General features: G+C 47.2%; 1 protein-coding gene across 1 annotated transcript in view; it reads left to right on the top strand.

The window, feature by feature from the left end:
• The window catches only part of IFT172 (intraflagellar transport 172), a 1142656-nt gene that overhangs the window by 931010 nt on the left and 198012 nt on the right, over window positions 1–13634 (top strand). Inside the window, exon 42 of the mRNA XM_078650113.1 lies at window positions 6639–6758. Coding sequence (XP_078506239.1) covers window positions 6639–6758 — 120 coding nt within the window. The remainder of the gene's footprint in view (window positions 1–6638; window positions 6759–13634) is intronic.

Raw genomic sequence — 13634 nt, 5'->3', positions numbered from 1 at the left:
TGCCTCGTCCTGCAGCTCCTTTCAGTCGTGGTCTCGCCTTGGCTAATGTCGCAGGTGTCCCTTAGTCGGCAGTCGGGCCTCGTGCTCCCACATCCGGTCCTTCTCTCCTCCAACAGCAGTACCCTTAAACAAGTTTGAAAAGACAGTCTTTAGAAAATTTGCAGATGAAGATAATCAAAAAGTCTATTTTTCTCCCAGCTCCAGGTAAAGAATGAAAAAGTCCGTTACATTTAATGTTCACAACCGGCATATGAATGACCGGTGGCGGACCTGTTGGATTTACTATGACTTTCCTTCATAATCATTTATTACAGGCATGACAGTTCATCTGATGGTAACCCACCTTCGGGAGACAAATCTGGCAAAGAGATGCCGTTCTCTAGAGTTTCACATTTACAAAAGGGTACAGTGAGTCGTCAACATGGTACTACACAGATATTTTGCTGAGAGACAAACATGGCTAAACATTTCCTTTCTATCGGTGCATCCTGTTTTTCAACTACTGCGGGGTTCATTTTGATGATTTCTTTACCTTGGTCTAGTCTGTTAACCTTGTAAAACATCATTCTGGGTCCTACGTAACCTTTTACAGCCCGGTTACTTAACTAGGAAGGACAGGGGTTTTATGGGAAACAACCAGGGACATAGACAGGGGAGGTAACGGGGGTGATCGTTTTTCTGGTTTGGGTATTGCGACGTTTCGGGGAGGGGAGGGTCGCGTATTCTGAGGTCCTTGTTTTATACTATAGGAGCCGTTGACATGTAGTTCCCTCATTTCGGGCCAGATTAGGGAACCTCTGTCGTCTTACCTGTCCTTTCCCTTACGGCCCAACCTGGGTTCATTGACTTCTATCGGAAAAGGAGAGGTAATGACGCGGCCTCAGGGTGATTGTATTAAAGACAAGCGTTTGTGCAAATACTGACGGTATTTGAAGCCAATTAGGTGGTGTGCTAGGGGTGGCAATCTGCCAATTTCGGGGCTAACCACTCGGGAGAGTGGTAGTGCAAAAATAGAGAGAGAGAGAGAGAGAGAGAGAGAGAGAGAGAGAGAGAGAGAGAGAGAGAGAGAGAGAGAGAGAGAGAGAGAGAGAGAGAGAGAGAGAGAGAGAGAGAGAGTGCAACGGCAGGCTAAATAGTACACGTGCAACAGAGAGGGCGGCAGTGCATTCAAGGAAGGCTATTTAGTGCATTACACAGTAAAGGGTATTCACGAGTCCGCGTTAGAATCTTGTAATCATGCAGTTTGAGCATTAGACAGGGTAGAGGGGACGTGCTTTGAGAAAAGGAAAGAAGAAAAAAGGGGGGGTACCATTTTGTCGCACTTTCTCGCATTCTCGGTCCTTTGACCAGTTGGGTCAACGCCTCGGTCACACACACACACACATTCCCTCACAGTTTCGCATCATACGTGACATGGGTTCATTCTTCCGGTCTGGTTTAAGGGTGGTCACTTTTTATCAGGTTGTGCTAATTTTTCGGGTTTGTTCGATACGTGAGTAGTTTGCAGGCGTGCTTAGACACCACCCTGCGGCGCTAGTCCGTTTCGTGTATTTAGACATGGCAAGGTCTCAGATCTTCGCCACACCTCGGCTGTAATTTCTGACGTAACCTGCAGAGGGAGGAAAAGAGGGGGGGGTGGGGGAGTCAGCATTCGCGCGCATTCAAATACATGGATTCATAAGTCCTTTACTTACCTCTTACTCGTCTTTCCTCCTTGGGGCGGGGTCCCCGGGGATATAGTTTTCGGAGTCGGGGGGGGGGTGGTGTGTTCATGTAGGGCGTGTGCGGGGAAACATAAGAAGGAAACCAGAGGTGCCTAGTGCGAGGTATCTAGTCAAAGGATATATCTCACTATCGGGATCCTTAAACCTCTTTCAACGCCGTGGCGTTCTAAAGTTCTTCGGTTCTTGGGTCCCTGCTACTTTGGAACGTTGTATTTTTCAATATTTACATTATTTCATTTCACCCTCCTTTTACATTCCCTCATTTACACCATTCGTTTTACCCATCCTTGGAAGTCAAGGTCTTCCTCTACGCGAGAGTTCATGAGTCAGTCGCGTACTTTTAAGGCCGAGTGTCGTGTTGTCGATCCGATCCGTTCTCCAGGGCTGGGCAACCATCTTCCTTTAACCTTAAAGAGAGAGCAGAGTAGGGTGCACAGGAAAAAAACTTCCCTACCCATCCCATATTGTTTTAAAATAAAGCATGCAATACCCGTCCATAGTTTCAAAGACTTTTATTTTGCAAATTCATTTCAGCATATGGATTAGGAGGGTGTGGTCGTATTTGGTCGGTCGTGGCAATGGTTAAAGTGCGTACAGTGGGGGGTGTCGTTTGCAACAATAAAAACATCGGAAAGTTTTACTCTTCATTTGTAAGAGACTAAAACGTCTATTAATTGGCTGGGGGTTCGGGGGTATATATTTTCATAATTTAGAAGCATAATCATAACAGTTGTAATCGGATTTCCTATATGCATACCGTACGTGTGCGTCGTAAATGAGGTTTACATCAGTTATAAAAATATAATACATTGTACATTCGTAATCAACATGTGTAACGGGGATCTTTTCACACTATTCGTCGAGTGAGTTCTCTTCGTCTTTTCTAGCCAAGTGTATAAAATCTCAGAACATCAAGTTTATATTAGTGCGAAGGAACACCACGAGGTGTTCGTAAGTTCCGATTGATACCAGCGCCATTTTGGGCGGGGCCGGCTCAGTCCGGAAGCAGCATCAGGGGGAAATGTTTCCATTACTGGCAGTTTGGACCAGAGTCCTTTCCGGCAGTCCTAGAATTCACGCTAACAGAAGGTGTGGCAATGTCATGTTTGTTTCGTTGGCGATCAAGGCAGCCGTCCCTTACCGGAAACCTGCAAAGGCCGAAGGTTCCGCCGGGGACCCTTGTAGGATCTTCAAGGCTGCGGAGATGCTGTCGGAGATGGGGGCTCGTGTCCCATGGGACAAATGTTCGAGTTGTATGGCTGGCCAAAGTTACTCTAGTGGCCGGGGCCCGCCTTCCAGCGGATCCAGACGCCATTTTGAGGCCCTACAGGGGCCACTCTCGTCGAGTTTGCAAGAATGGAAGAGACCCTTCGGAGTGAAAGGAAGAGGTCCCTGTTTTGTGAGAGCGGGACGTTCAGCTGGGGTGCGGCTGTGATGCCCCCACCTGGGGGCGAGGGAGACTCGTTCACATCGTCTCCTTCTCCCGGTGCACTCCATGCCGCTGCTTTTCATCGCCCCGCATGAAGGCCTCTCCACATCCGGTGTTCCCCAATTGCCACCATTGTACGTTCGGTGCTGCGCAAATACTGGGGTGCCACCATTGTGTGTCCGGTGCTGTGGAAGTATGGGCACCATCGCCTGACTGGGGGTGTTCGGCGTCGGGCTGGGGGCTGGGAAACCTCCTACCGGTGGAGGTGGGAGAGGCTCGTCCGCGTCGCCTCTCCCTCCCAGCCCAACTTGGACAGATTGTTGTGGAGGTACGTGCAGGACATCCCGCCGTCCAGGACTGCTGCGGCTGTGACGGAAGAGAAAAGGAAGAGGTGCCTCGTTCTCCTCTGGACATGTGGCGGGACTACCTTAGTCTTTCCAGGCCCGTTGCGGCCGGCCAAGGAGACATGTGGCGGGACTACCTGCAAATGCCCAGGCTGCGGGCTCCTGCCTCTCCTCCGGCTCCCCCATACGTTAAGATTTCCTGACCAAGAGTTGGCGGCGGGGCTCGCCTTATATGGGTTGCCGTTGGTTGGGCGTAGCCGTAACCCTGCCCTACTTTGGAAGGTTCCAGAAAGGGGGGGGGGGGCGAATGTTCTGTTTGACTTTCATTTTCTACAGTTTATCGTTATTATTCCTTGTTTGTTGTGTTAAATTAAAAGTTCAAGTTTATTAATGGTCTACGGATGTTGCTTTTACCATTTCTTTCTTTTCAGGTTGTTTTTTATGCTAGGTTTCTGCTAACAGAGGTTGAGTAACACGGAAACACGTGTAGAGGGATGACGCAGATTCGCACATTACATACACACAAACTCAGACGGGGGACAGTACAAGTACGACATACAAAGACCCAAGACAAATATAAAAACAGTTATTGGTCATAATTATCTCTTTCCGTCTGTGAATTTTAAACGAGGCTGGGTTCCCGTCTTGACATTGCCCGACCTAGGAGAACTTGATCGTGCCGCTGAGATTTTCCTGGCGAAATCTGTGCCATCGGGCATAATCAAACGTGGTGGTTCTGTCTGGTCTGTCTATGTAAGTCGGGTTCTTCTCTGTCTCGCGCCTTTTCTCGTACTGTCGGTCTGTCGTTCTTGTCGGCCCTTTGCCTTTACTCACGCTCAGTAGAGTCGGGCATTGGGCTTTCCAGTGTCCGACATACCTACAAAAAGCGCATTGGTCTGACCCTAAGTCTGGTCGTCCTTTGCGTAGTGTCGGGGGATAAGTTGTGGGTAGCGGTGTCCTGGGGTTGTCCTGTCGGTATATTTCCCTACTTGGTTTATCCTCGTCTTTTCTCTGTCGTTTCGTAGCCTCTCTGCGCCACATACCGAGACTGTCGAGCATAATTGGCGTCGTCTTATTATTTCGAAGGGCTATTTCTAACGTTTCTATTTTATCAAGGTCAAAGGATCCTGCCAGTGGCCACTGTTTGTCTTGGCTATCTTCGGTATACCTGTGCCATAATTTATTATAAGCTATGGTGACTAACCCATAGTTTATGAACATGTCCTTATTAGGGGTGCCTTCCAGTGGAGCTATATGGTCCACCTCTAACACCCGGTCCGGGCAAAACAGGCTATTTATCAATGGGGAGAAGACAGACATGACGGCTCGTAACGAGGGACTAAAAAGTCAGCACTGCCTATCTTATCACTAGGTGCAAAGACTAGACAGAATATTTCTATTCTACGTTGTTTGCAGGTAGTGAATACCTCATGGATCCAAAAAAACCAAAAGACCAACAAAATAACAATGGGGAGAATGAGTAGGTCCGCAAAGATCTGCGTCACCTACCCTTTTCACTATCTGCAAAAAGGGTGGTCTCTTCCCTACTTGCAGACAGGGAATCTCCAGGAAACAATAGTTTGCGAACAACAGTTCAGTTTCAAGCAATTATTGAGTGGGGGAGAAAAAGAACAAGCACGGCTGCTACCCTACTTATCCTCCACTGCTTGCAAAGGGAGAGGGAGCCTGTTGTTTCTCCGTTTGCAGACAGTGAATCTCTAAATAAAAATAAACAAGGCAATACTAGTATTTTTGAACAATCAAGCAATCAAAACAAATTCTTTCGCAACTTGTCGTGGCAACACGACCTTACCCGGACCATGTGGACAGTTTCTTGTCTTCCGAATCCAGCGCCCGATCGTCCTCTTTTTCTCGTATTTCTCACGGCACTCCTGATGGTTCCCAGTCAGGACCGTAGATCACTCGAGAGAGGTCTGTTCGGAACTAGTGAAGTTCGGATGATCGGCTGCCAGACGAGGGTCTATTGGGCAAGAGCTCTCCCGATCGTTGCAGTCGTTCACTCTGTCGTCGGGACCTCTCCCACTGGATCCACGAGTCGCTGATGGGCCCCACGCTTGGGACGCCAATTGTAAAAAGTTCAATCGGGTCGGGGACAATCGATATTTGCCCGGCGGTATTGCCTCTGTGACCCCCTAGTTATTTAAAACAATGAAGAGGCAGGCGCTGGAGACGGGAAAGCAGGAAACAAGGTTTTTTTATTCTCTCCGGAGGAGAACACAACGAAACGGACAGAAGGTATCGTTCTGAGGTGCTCTAACTTACGTTTGAGGCCTGGCCCCTTATATACAGTGTTTATGGTTTTTATTACAGTTTACATACATGTGACAAAGCTTTGATATACGGAAGACATACCCGGAATCCCCCCTTTGGGGCCCGTTCCCACACACATTTACAGTTGAAATCCCCACCCTAGTCATAACAGGTGATGAGTATCACGCAGCTGGATATTCCGCCGATTCACGGAATGTGGGGGGTTTGATCGGATCTCATGGAGTGGGGGGCTTTGATCAACCCGGGGATCCTTTGATGGGGGAGGCTTCCTATTGTACGGGGAGGGGCAAGGAATGGCATCGGCAGAGCTGGGTGTCGGCCTGGGGACGGGGAAGACAAAACGGGCACACAGGGAAAAAGGGGGTTTGCATCTAAGGGCCGGAGATCATGAAAGGAAAGCAGGGAGGCGTCGCGCTGGGAACAGGATGAGAGCCTGGGGCAGAGCAGCGCCGAAGAGGGGTTTATGACTCAAGGCAGGTGCAAGCAGGGGGTGGTCAGCGTGCGGGCTTAGCGAAGGCAAAGGGCTATGTCAGGGGCCAGCGGCATGCAAAAGGGTTTGTTCTGATCGGGGCATCTTAAAATGGCGGGCGCGCACGACAAAAGTGTGGCATCGGGGAAGAGGCAAGATGGCGCAGATAATGTTCACCGAAACGCACTAATTTTCCACAGAGGTTGAAACCAAGCTGACCTCAGACTGAAGGATCCTGTGGATTGTTAAAAAGAGCACAGTTTTTCCTTGATCATCATTGCATTACCTGTGTATTTAGAGGTGGGAGAACTTTCATCCAGACCCTTATATTTTGTTGTTTTAAAATCCTGTGTCCTTTCTTTTTTGTTCTTTTTGAACAGTGTGAGAACCTGGTAAAATCCAGTGAAGCAAATTCACCTGCCCATGAGGAGTTTGAACAGATGCTGCTCATTGCACACTATTATGCCACCCGCTCTGCATCGCAGGGAGTGAAGCAGCTGGTAAGTATGCTAAAGCAACATATCATGGGCACCGGTGTGTATTTGGTGCAGTCATAGGCATTGCATAATGGTAAAACAACTCGCGAGCACTGTTTACCTTATGTGGGCTTTTAAGTGTGCATATTTCAATTCTTTGCTCGAAAGTGTTAAACACTCTTTTGGTTCTGGCTGAAAATTCAACCTTATTTGAATAGTTATGGATTTTATTGGAGCAAATGAAAATGACTGCATGGATCAGAAAGAAATAGTGTGAGCCAAAAGCTTCTGTATTGTGCCGTCTGTGCATTTCATTTTCATTCTATTTAAGAAAATGTATCACCCCTTTGAGGACAAGTGTATATTACAAATGGAATCTCTAATGCATACTGTTTTCTTTGCATCATTGTCCCTTTAAAATATCCCACCTGTGAGAAGTGACATGGGGAGGAGGGATGATAATTACTATCGGGTTATTCCTCTGGTGATGCATACTTTAAGACACATGGAAATGTTTGTTGTGTTCCTCTCCCAATGGTTTTTCTCTTATTTTATTATTTTTCTTTCCTTTTCTCCTTAGTTGAAAATAGTTAATAGTGTCCGCAGTGCTTAAAAATTGTCTTCGGTGAGCCACAAGAGTGTGAGATTGTTCATGGCTAATTTCTCTTAGATTTCCCCAGCACAAAACCCACCTGGGAATCATTTGAGGCTGCGTATCACTCGCAGTAGACTGTTCACACGTGCCTCAGCTAGCAGTATAATGTCCATGTTGATCAGTGAGATCAGTTGGTAGCCAGCACAATCTATTTGGGTCTGTGTCGTTTAGTAGGATTGGTGCATTATTTGAGATGGATGTCAGGATCTGGCCTCTCAACGAGGCCTTCCAGACTGCTCATGGGATCAACGCTGAGGAGATGGATCTGCTTGTGTTGTCTGTTAATGTGGACTTGGGACATTTACATTGTTGTATTACGTTCCCTACAATATCCTTCGTGCTGTGATGAAGTGAGGAGGTGTTATGTTATGTGTGTTTGTAAAGTCACTATCGCCCTGAGGGTGTCCTGGCGCTGAATGTTTGAGGGGCTGGGCAGTAGAGGACGCAGGGCTGTTGGATAGTTTGCAGTTTCTCCTACACTAGGGGTTCAGTCAGGTAGGATGCATAGACGGCACGGGGAATGACTATAAGTGAGGATATCAGGTTATCTTGTACCAACCACTGCCGTAGTGTTTCAGTGAGGCCAAAGTCTCCACTTCTCAGAACGCTCAGGTGGTGATTAAAAAAGTGAATTTGAGGCTGTAAAATATCCTTCCATCATTCGTCTGCACTAGGAGTCAAACTGCAAAGTACTAGTGTTTGCACATTGATTCTCTATTGAGGTACAATAGAAAGTGGTGTCTGCTCTTCACTATCATGCAGAAAAGGCATCTGAGCGGGGTTTCAGGTGAAAGTTCAATTGATACACTTTATTCGGGGCCCCATCAGATGTATTCTTTGGCAGATGGACACATCGTCTCCCAAAGTTAGCAGAGCACTCAAGTCAAGCAGAAAGCAGCACTCATTCCTAAGTGATATATTTAGAGAAGCTTCAAATTCCCAGATGGGGTAAAGGATCTCATGTGTGTTTAGAGATGTCCATGAATTCGAGAGGCTTGCCTTCTACTTTGTAGATGGTGGTACCTCAGTGGCAGTATGGCAGCCTGGGCTTGATCCCCGACCTACCTATCTACCTACCTGTGGAGTCAAAGTGATGTTCAGGAGAAGGAGCGCAGTCTTTGGTTATTGGTACGATGGATTACCCCAAAGCTGTGATGAACCATTCTCTGACCAGCAGGGTCCTGCAAGATGGTGGCTGAGTTCTAAGGAAGACGGGCGTTACAGGCATCGACGTCTTGATCTGGGTTTACTGCGCCAACACTCCAATGGCATTGTCTGTTTTCAGAGGTCGTAGCTGTGGTGTGTGAAGCAGCAGAGCCCTCACCAGCTCGATTTCATCAGGTACATCACTTTGCAGCTCTGGAGGTCTTGGGGTAGAGGCAGGAGGAGCCATTTACTCTGCTGATCTTTGTTTGCTCTCTGTCGTTTGGGGCAATCTGGATTGGCACTTCAGACACTCTGCTGGCTCTGCCAGGCTTGAGCCAGTTAGGTGACCTCAGGATTTCAGTAGTGGCAAGAATTGAACTCCAAATCAATTGGTTTCACAGAACTTTATTCCGGCTCTGCCATCATCCAAGGCACGCTACCCAAGTATTCTGTGTTGCGTATCTGGACTGACAGCTCTGCAACGATTCTTAGGTTCACAATTGATAAGCTCACGTGGAACTTCCCTTTCTGTGAGCTTGAAGTGGATGGTGTAGGAGGTTTTGGAGGGTGCATTGTAAATAGTTAGGGTACTTCTAAAGATGAAGTAGTCCTTGTGATAGGGTGTGCATCTAATCTGATTGAAGCTATCTATGATATCAATGCCCAGGGTAAAGTGACATACTTTGCAAAAAGGGCCAAGGGAAGAGTTGACTATACTTCCTTTTGTAAAGACTTTTAACAGTCCCATTGTAAACAACTGCTAGGATGGTGCTGAGGAAATATAGACCTGTGGTCAAGGGAGATCCATTTAACCCACTAGTTACCCGTGGTGGATGCTTCAGTGGGTCTGTTAGTTCAGGAGCAAGGGGCTTTTTTGCCTCTTAATAGTCAGAGAGAATATATGCAAAGAAGGTTTACTACCACTGAATGCTACCAGTACTCTGCCCGCCAATGTAGCAGATTGGGAGAACGAGTTTGAGCATTTATCTGAGGACCCTGCACAATGTTTGAGGCAGGTGGCTCATGACATTGATGGATGCAAGCATATTCTAAGTCTGATCTTGCTTTAGTTAATTTAACTGTGAGGGGAATGGTTACTTTCTTTGTTATAAGGTGTTATTCCAGGCTAAGGATGTCAAGATTTTGCTGGATGTCCAATCTTAACCTTTATACATATCTCCAATAAATTGTCTGGGAATTAAATTGACCATATATCACAGACATTTCAGAAGTCTCAATACAACATTTTTGATTGTATGTGCTTAGAGTAAGGCCTCTGTGCCACATTGAAGTACAGATTAATTCCTCTGACACCATTTGACAGAGGTCATTATTTTGGGAGACTGTCCACGTTTTGTAAGCTTCCGGTGGCATGGGTAAATAAAGCAAAGGAAAGCAGCTTAAGGTTCGGCTGCAGTATTTCTGAGGCCCAAGGCAAACTGCTGTAATACCCAGTTGCAGTACGTTAATCCAAAGGAGGCTTATTTATGATTGTGTTATTTGAATAAAACAACCCGACCTAGTACTGGGAGGCATTTGTATCATCAGTGGATTTTAATAGGTGACAAAAATGTCCCTGACCATCACATTCTTATTAGATCTCAGACTATAGTTCTGAGAGCATTCTCAACCTATGTAGCCTCTCCTGAAATTAAGGTGGAAAGAAAAATGGCATCTATTTAGACTGGCTAAGAAATGTTTTTGTCTCCCTGAATCTTCCGAATCCAAAAATCTTGGATGTCTGAAGTCTTTGGCTTATTGCAGCAGTGATGATCCCTTTCTGATATAGCCTGTGTGCCACAAATGGAGCTAGTGAGAAGTTAGCCTGGCATAGGATGTCCGCTAGTTCTAGTGGGCACCTTGCACCAGTCCAAACGACCCTTATTGATGGTGGTTGTAAAGTCAACCTTATAGAAAGCTATCCTAGCGGTAGCATGAACCAGCAGTCTTCAGGCTAAGACTTCAGTAGGCGAGTTAAGCAAGTTATTTTCCCATATATAATCCCTTGAATACCAAATGAAAGGACACCACACAAGGTATACATCAAATATATATGTATTTAATCTAAACACAACCCCTCTGCACTCTTTTTGAGGTCAGAGGTAAAAATACAATACAAGTCACACAGTTAATACACAATAAGTTGCACAGTATACGTTATACCCTAGGGGCCTCACAAACCATATACTAAGAAAGTGGTATAAGTACCACGTGAGAGTTAGAAAGCAGGCCTAGGGCCTGTAGAATCGCTGGGGCTACACTAAGCAACCAAAGGTTAAGAAGTAGGAGACCCACGGGAGCCGCGTGCAGTGTCTAAACACAGGCGCGGGTTCCCATTGACTTTCTATGGAGTTCGTAAAAGTTACAAAGTTACAAGTTAAGGACACTTCCGGATGGACTAGGACGGAACCCTTTAAGGCTTAGACACTAGGAGGGCCAATACCCTCGAGACTACCAGAGTACTCGTGTTACCTCCCCCACGGAAGCCGGGTGCATAGGTGTCTTTTGATGTCGGGTTTCGTCATCGTTTTCTATGGAGAGCTGCAAAGAAGTGCTGCAGGCGACCAGAGGAAAAGTGTCCGGGTGGATCGGTGATGTGAAGAACCTGAAAGCAGAGGGGACAGAGTCTGGGTCACTAGCCAGTGACCAGGAAGGAACCAGGAAGGAGCCAGGCGAAGTTGGGTGCTTTAAGGTGAAGAAGGTGAGTTTGTCTCTTTAGCCACGAGGTCCAGGAGGCATCGACGATGACCAGGAGCTGGATTAGAGCTGTCCCACGATGGATCTAGATGACTGCTGCATCGGTATCCGGATTGGACCCAACAAGCCTTGGCAACCGCAACCCACGCAGGATTTCGAGATTGGCTCTGTTACAGACCAGCAAGGTCTGTGGCGCTTCTCCTTTTTAGGGAAGCTGGAGCAAACCTGGAGCAACCAGGATCGCAAGTCAGATTCAAGATGGCGAATTCAGGGGGCTCACTAGCCAACGGGCAAGGAGCCAGGAAGACACGTCGAGCACAAATGTAAAGGCGGTGCCCACGGGACACTCGCGGAGTGTGGGGGCCTGAGCTTCGGTTCAAATGATGCTCAGGGCTGGGGCTTCTCGTACCCCAATGCACCACTTACTGAGGCTTCAGGAAAGGAGTGCAGGAGTGCAGGTAGCAAAATGCAGGATGTCCAAGATGTCCGGTCCCACATCTCTCGTGTCCGCCACGGGTCTCAGCTTTGCTGTGGATGTGGGTCGGGGTCAGAGAAGTCTGCAGACTGGCAAAGTTGCCGTTGGTGCCTGTTTGAACAGGGTGGTCACTCCTTGACCACAAGGGAGATGCCTTTCGTCTTCTAGTCAGAATAGAATGTCGAAGGTCCAAGAGTTCTGTATCAAAGTTTCGTTCCAGGATAATCTAAAGTTCTGGGTACACAGCTCCTATACTTATACTAAGGATGGGGGCTGGATTACCGGCCTAGGTCCCTCCTATGGGTGGACCTGAGAAGGGGTGGTTACACCCCTTTCCCTTTGTCCAGTTTCGCACGAGAGCTGGGTCTGGAGTGCCCCAGAAACTGGTTTGAGCCGGGCTATGCATGGAGCACCTTGTGTGCCCCAGGCAGTGTCTAGAGGCATTCACTGAATGCAGCCCTCCCTGCCCCAATACACAAAACCCCTGCCTGGTAGGTGCTGGCACCTCCCTGGACAAGAAACCTATTGTCCAGGCCGCCCTTGCTGGAGTTTCCCCCAGCAACAGGAGGTCCGACTCGTGTCTGTGGCAGCAGCATCCATTTTGTGATGCTGAGGCTCGGTTTAACTTTAACCGGGTAAAGCAGTAACATACATGTCTTTTCCCTCTAGAAGGGTGGAATGCTACCCCCGCCGCCAGAATTGGCGGGGAAGGAGTAGTATTCCAAAGTGTGTGACACCTTACACAACATGTTTTGATAAAGCCAAACCAAAGTTAGCATTAACCACGAGGATTATAATTCACTTAAGAGTATATGGTATGGCTATATCATCGAACAGCTATAAGGAGATGGTTCGGTTCCGAAAGCTGCAGAGGGGCTTAGCTCATGCTAGGGCATCTCACATAAAACCAAGCACTCTGCCTCCAGGATTGTCGAGGCCTACCATAGGAGTGGCTTATAGGTGTATATGTGTCTATATGTAAAGGTAGATATAGGGATACTATATCTAAGTAAGGGGTGATTACACCACCTTACCCAGGCTGTGTGAACAGACCTGTGGTGTCAGTTTGGAAGGCAAACCAGGGGTGACACAATACATGCTGCAGCCCCTGGTAGGCCTAGGGTACACCTATGCCCTCGGTACCTATGGTACACTATACAGGGCCTCACAAGAGTGACCCAGTAACCAATCTGGTATGCACCTAAAGTGCATGGTATCAATTTAGAGAGAGAACAGCTGGGCTGTGGGTCTGATTAGCAGGCCACAGCCACATTAAAGTCGAAAAACCAGAGAATCACAGCAAAAAGTGGTAGCAGACCCTACTCTCCTACAGAGCTTAACACATGAGAGATCATTCCTTTACTCTTACTGGACAAACCATTGAAGCAGTTCATAGGATTTTTTTCCATGTTGTACAATAGGTGCCACAGGCAAAACTGAGAATTGAAATCAGCATAGAGGCCACTGAGGACTTTGCAGTTGTCAGACATAGGCTTTCCTGATAGAGTGTTTGCCAGGATCTGCTGGTGTGGACACAGGTTTTTAAGCTGTTGGGAGGGCAGGGTTTTCTAAGGGGAGTTGGAGATCAAGAATGTGTTTTTGGTCCCACAATGAAAATGACTCCATATCTGTTTGTTGCAGCTTAGAGCAATGACGTTGATGTTAACCACTTTCCTCCCTCGATTGCAAAGCACACAGCTTTTTATGTTGACAGAAATACAACTGACATGCATTATGTTATGAAGTAAGAGAGAGTTGATGCTCCATCATTGGATTTTTTTTTCCATAAATTCACATGCCTGTAGCGATTGTGGAAAAATCTTGTTTCCTTTTTTGACTTTAAAGAGAAATCCGGGAGATCTATTGGAACAATTCCAATTCTCAATCATTCATGGGAGTAGGGACTCACCAGCATTAAAAATCCTAC

Source organism: Lissotriton helveticus, chromosome 6 (assembly GCF_964261635.1).
Source record: "Lissotriton helveticus chromosome 6, aLisHel1.1, whole genome shotgun sequence".
NCBI classification, from domain to species: Eukaryota; Metazoa; Chordata; class Amphibia; order Caudata; family Salamandridae; genus Lissotriton; species Lissotriton helveticus.
Note: the sequence above shows the minus strand (reverse complement) of the source record. Positions and strands in the feature narration are given on the sequence as shown.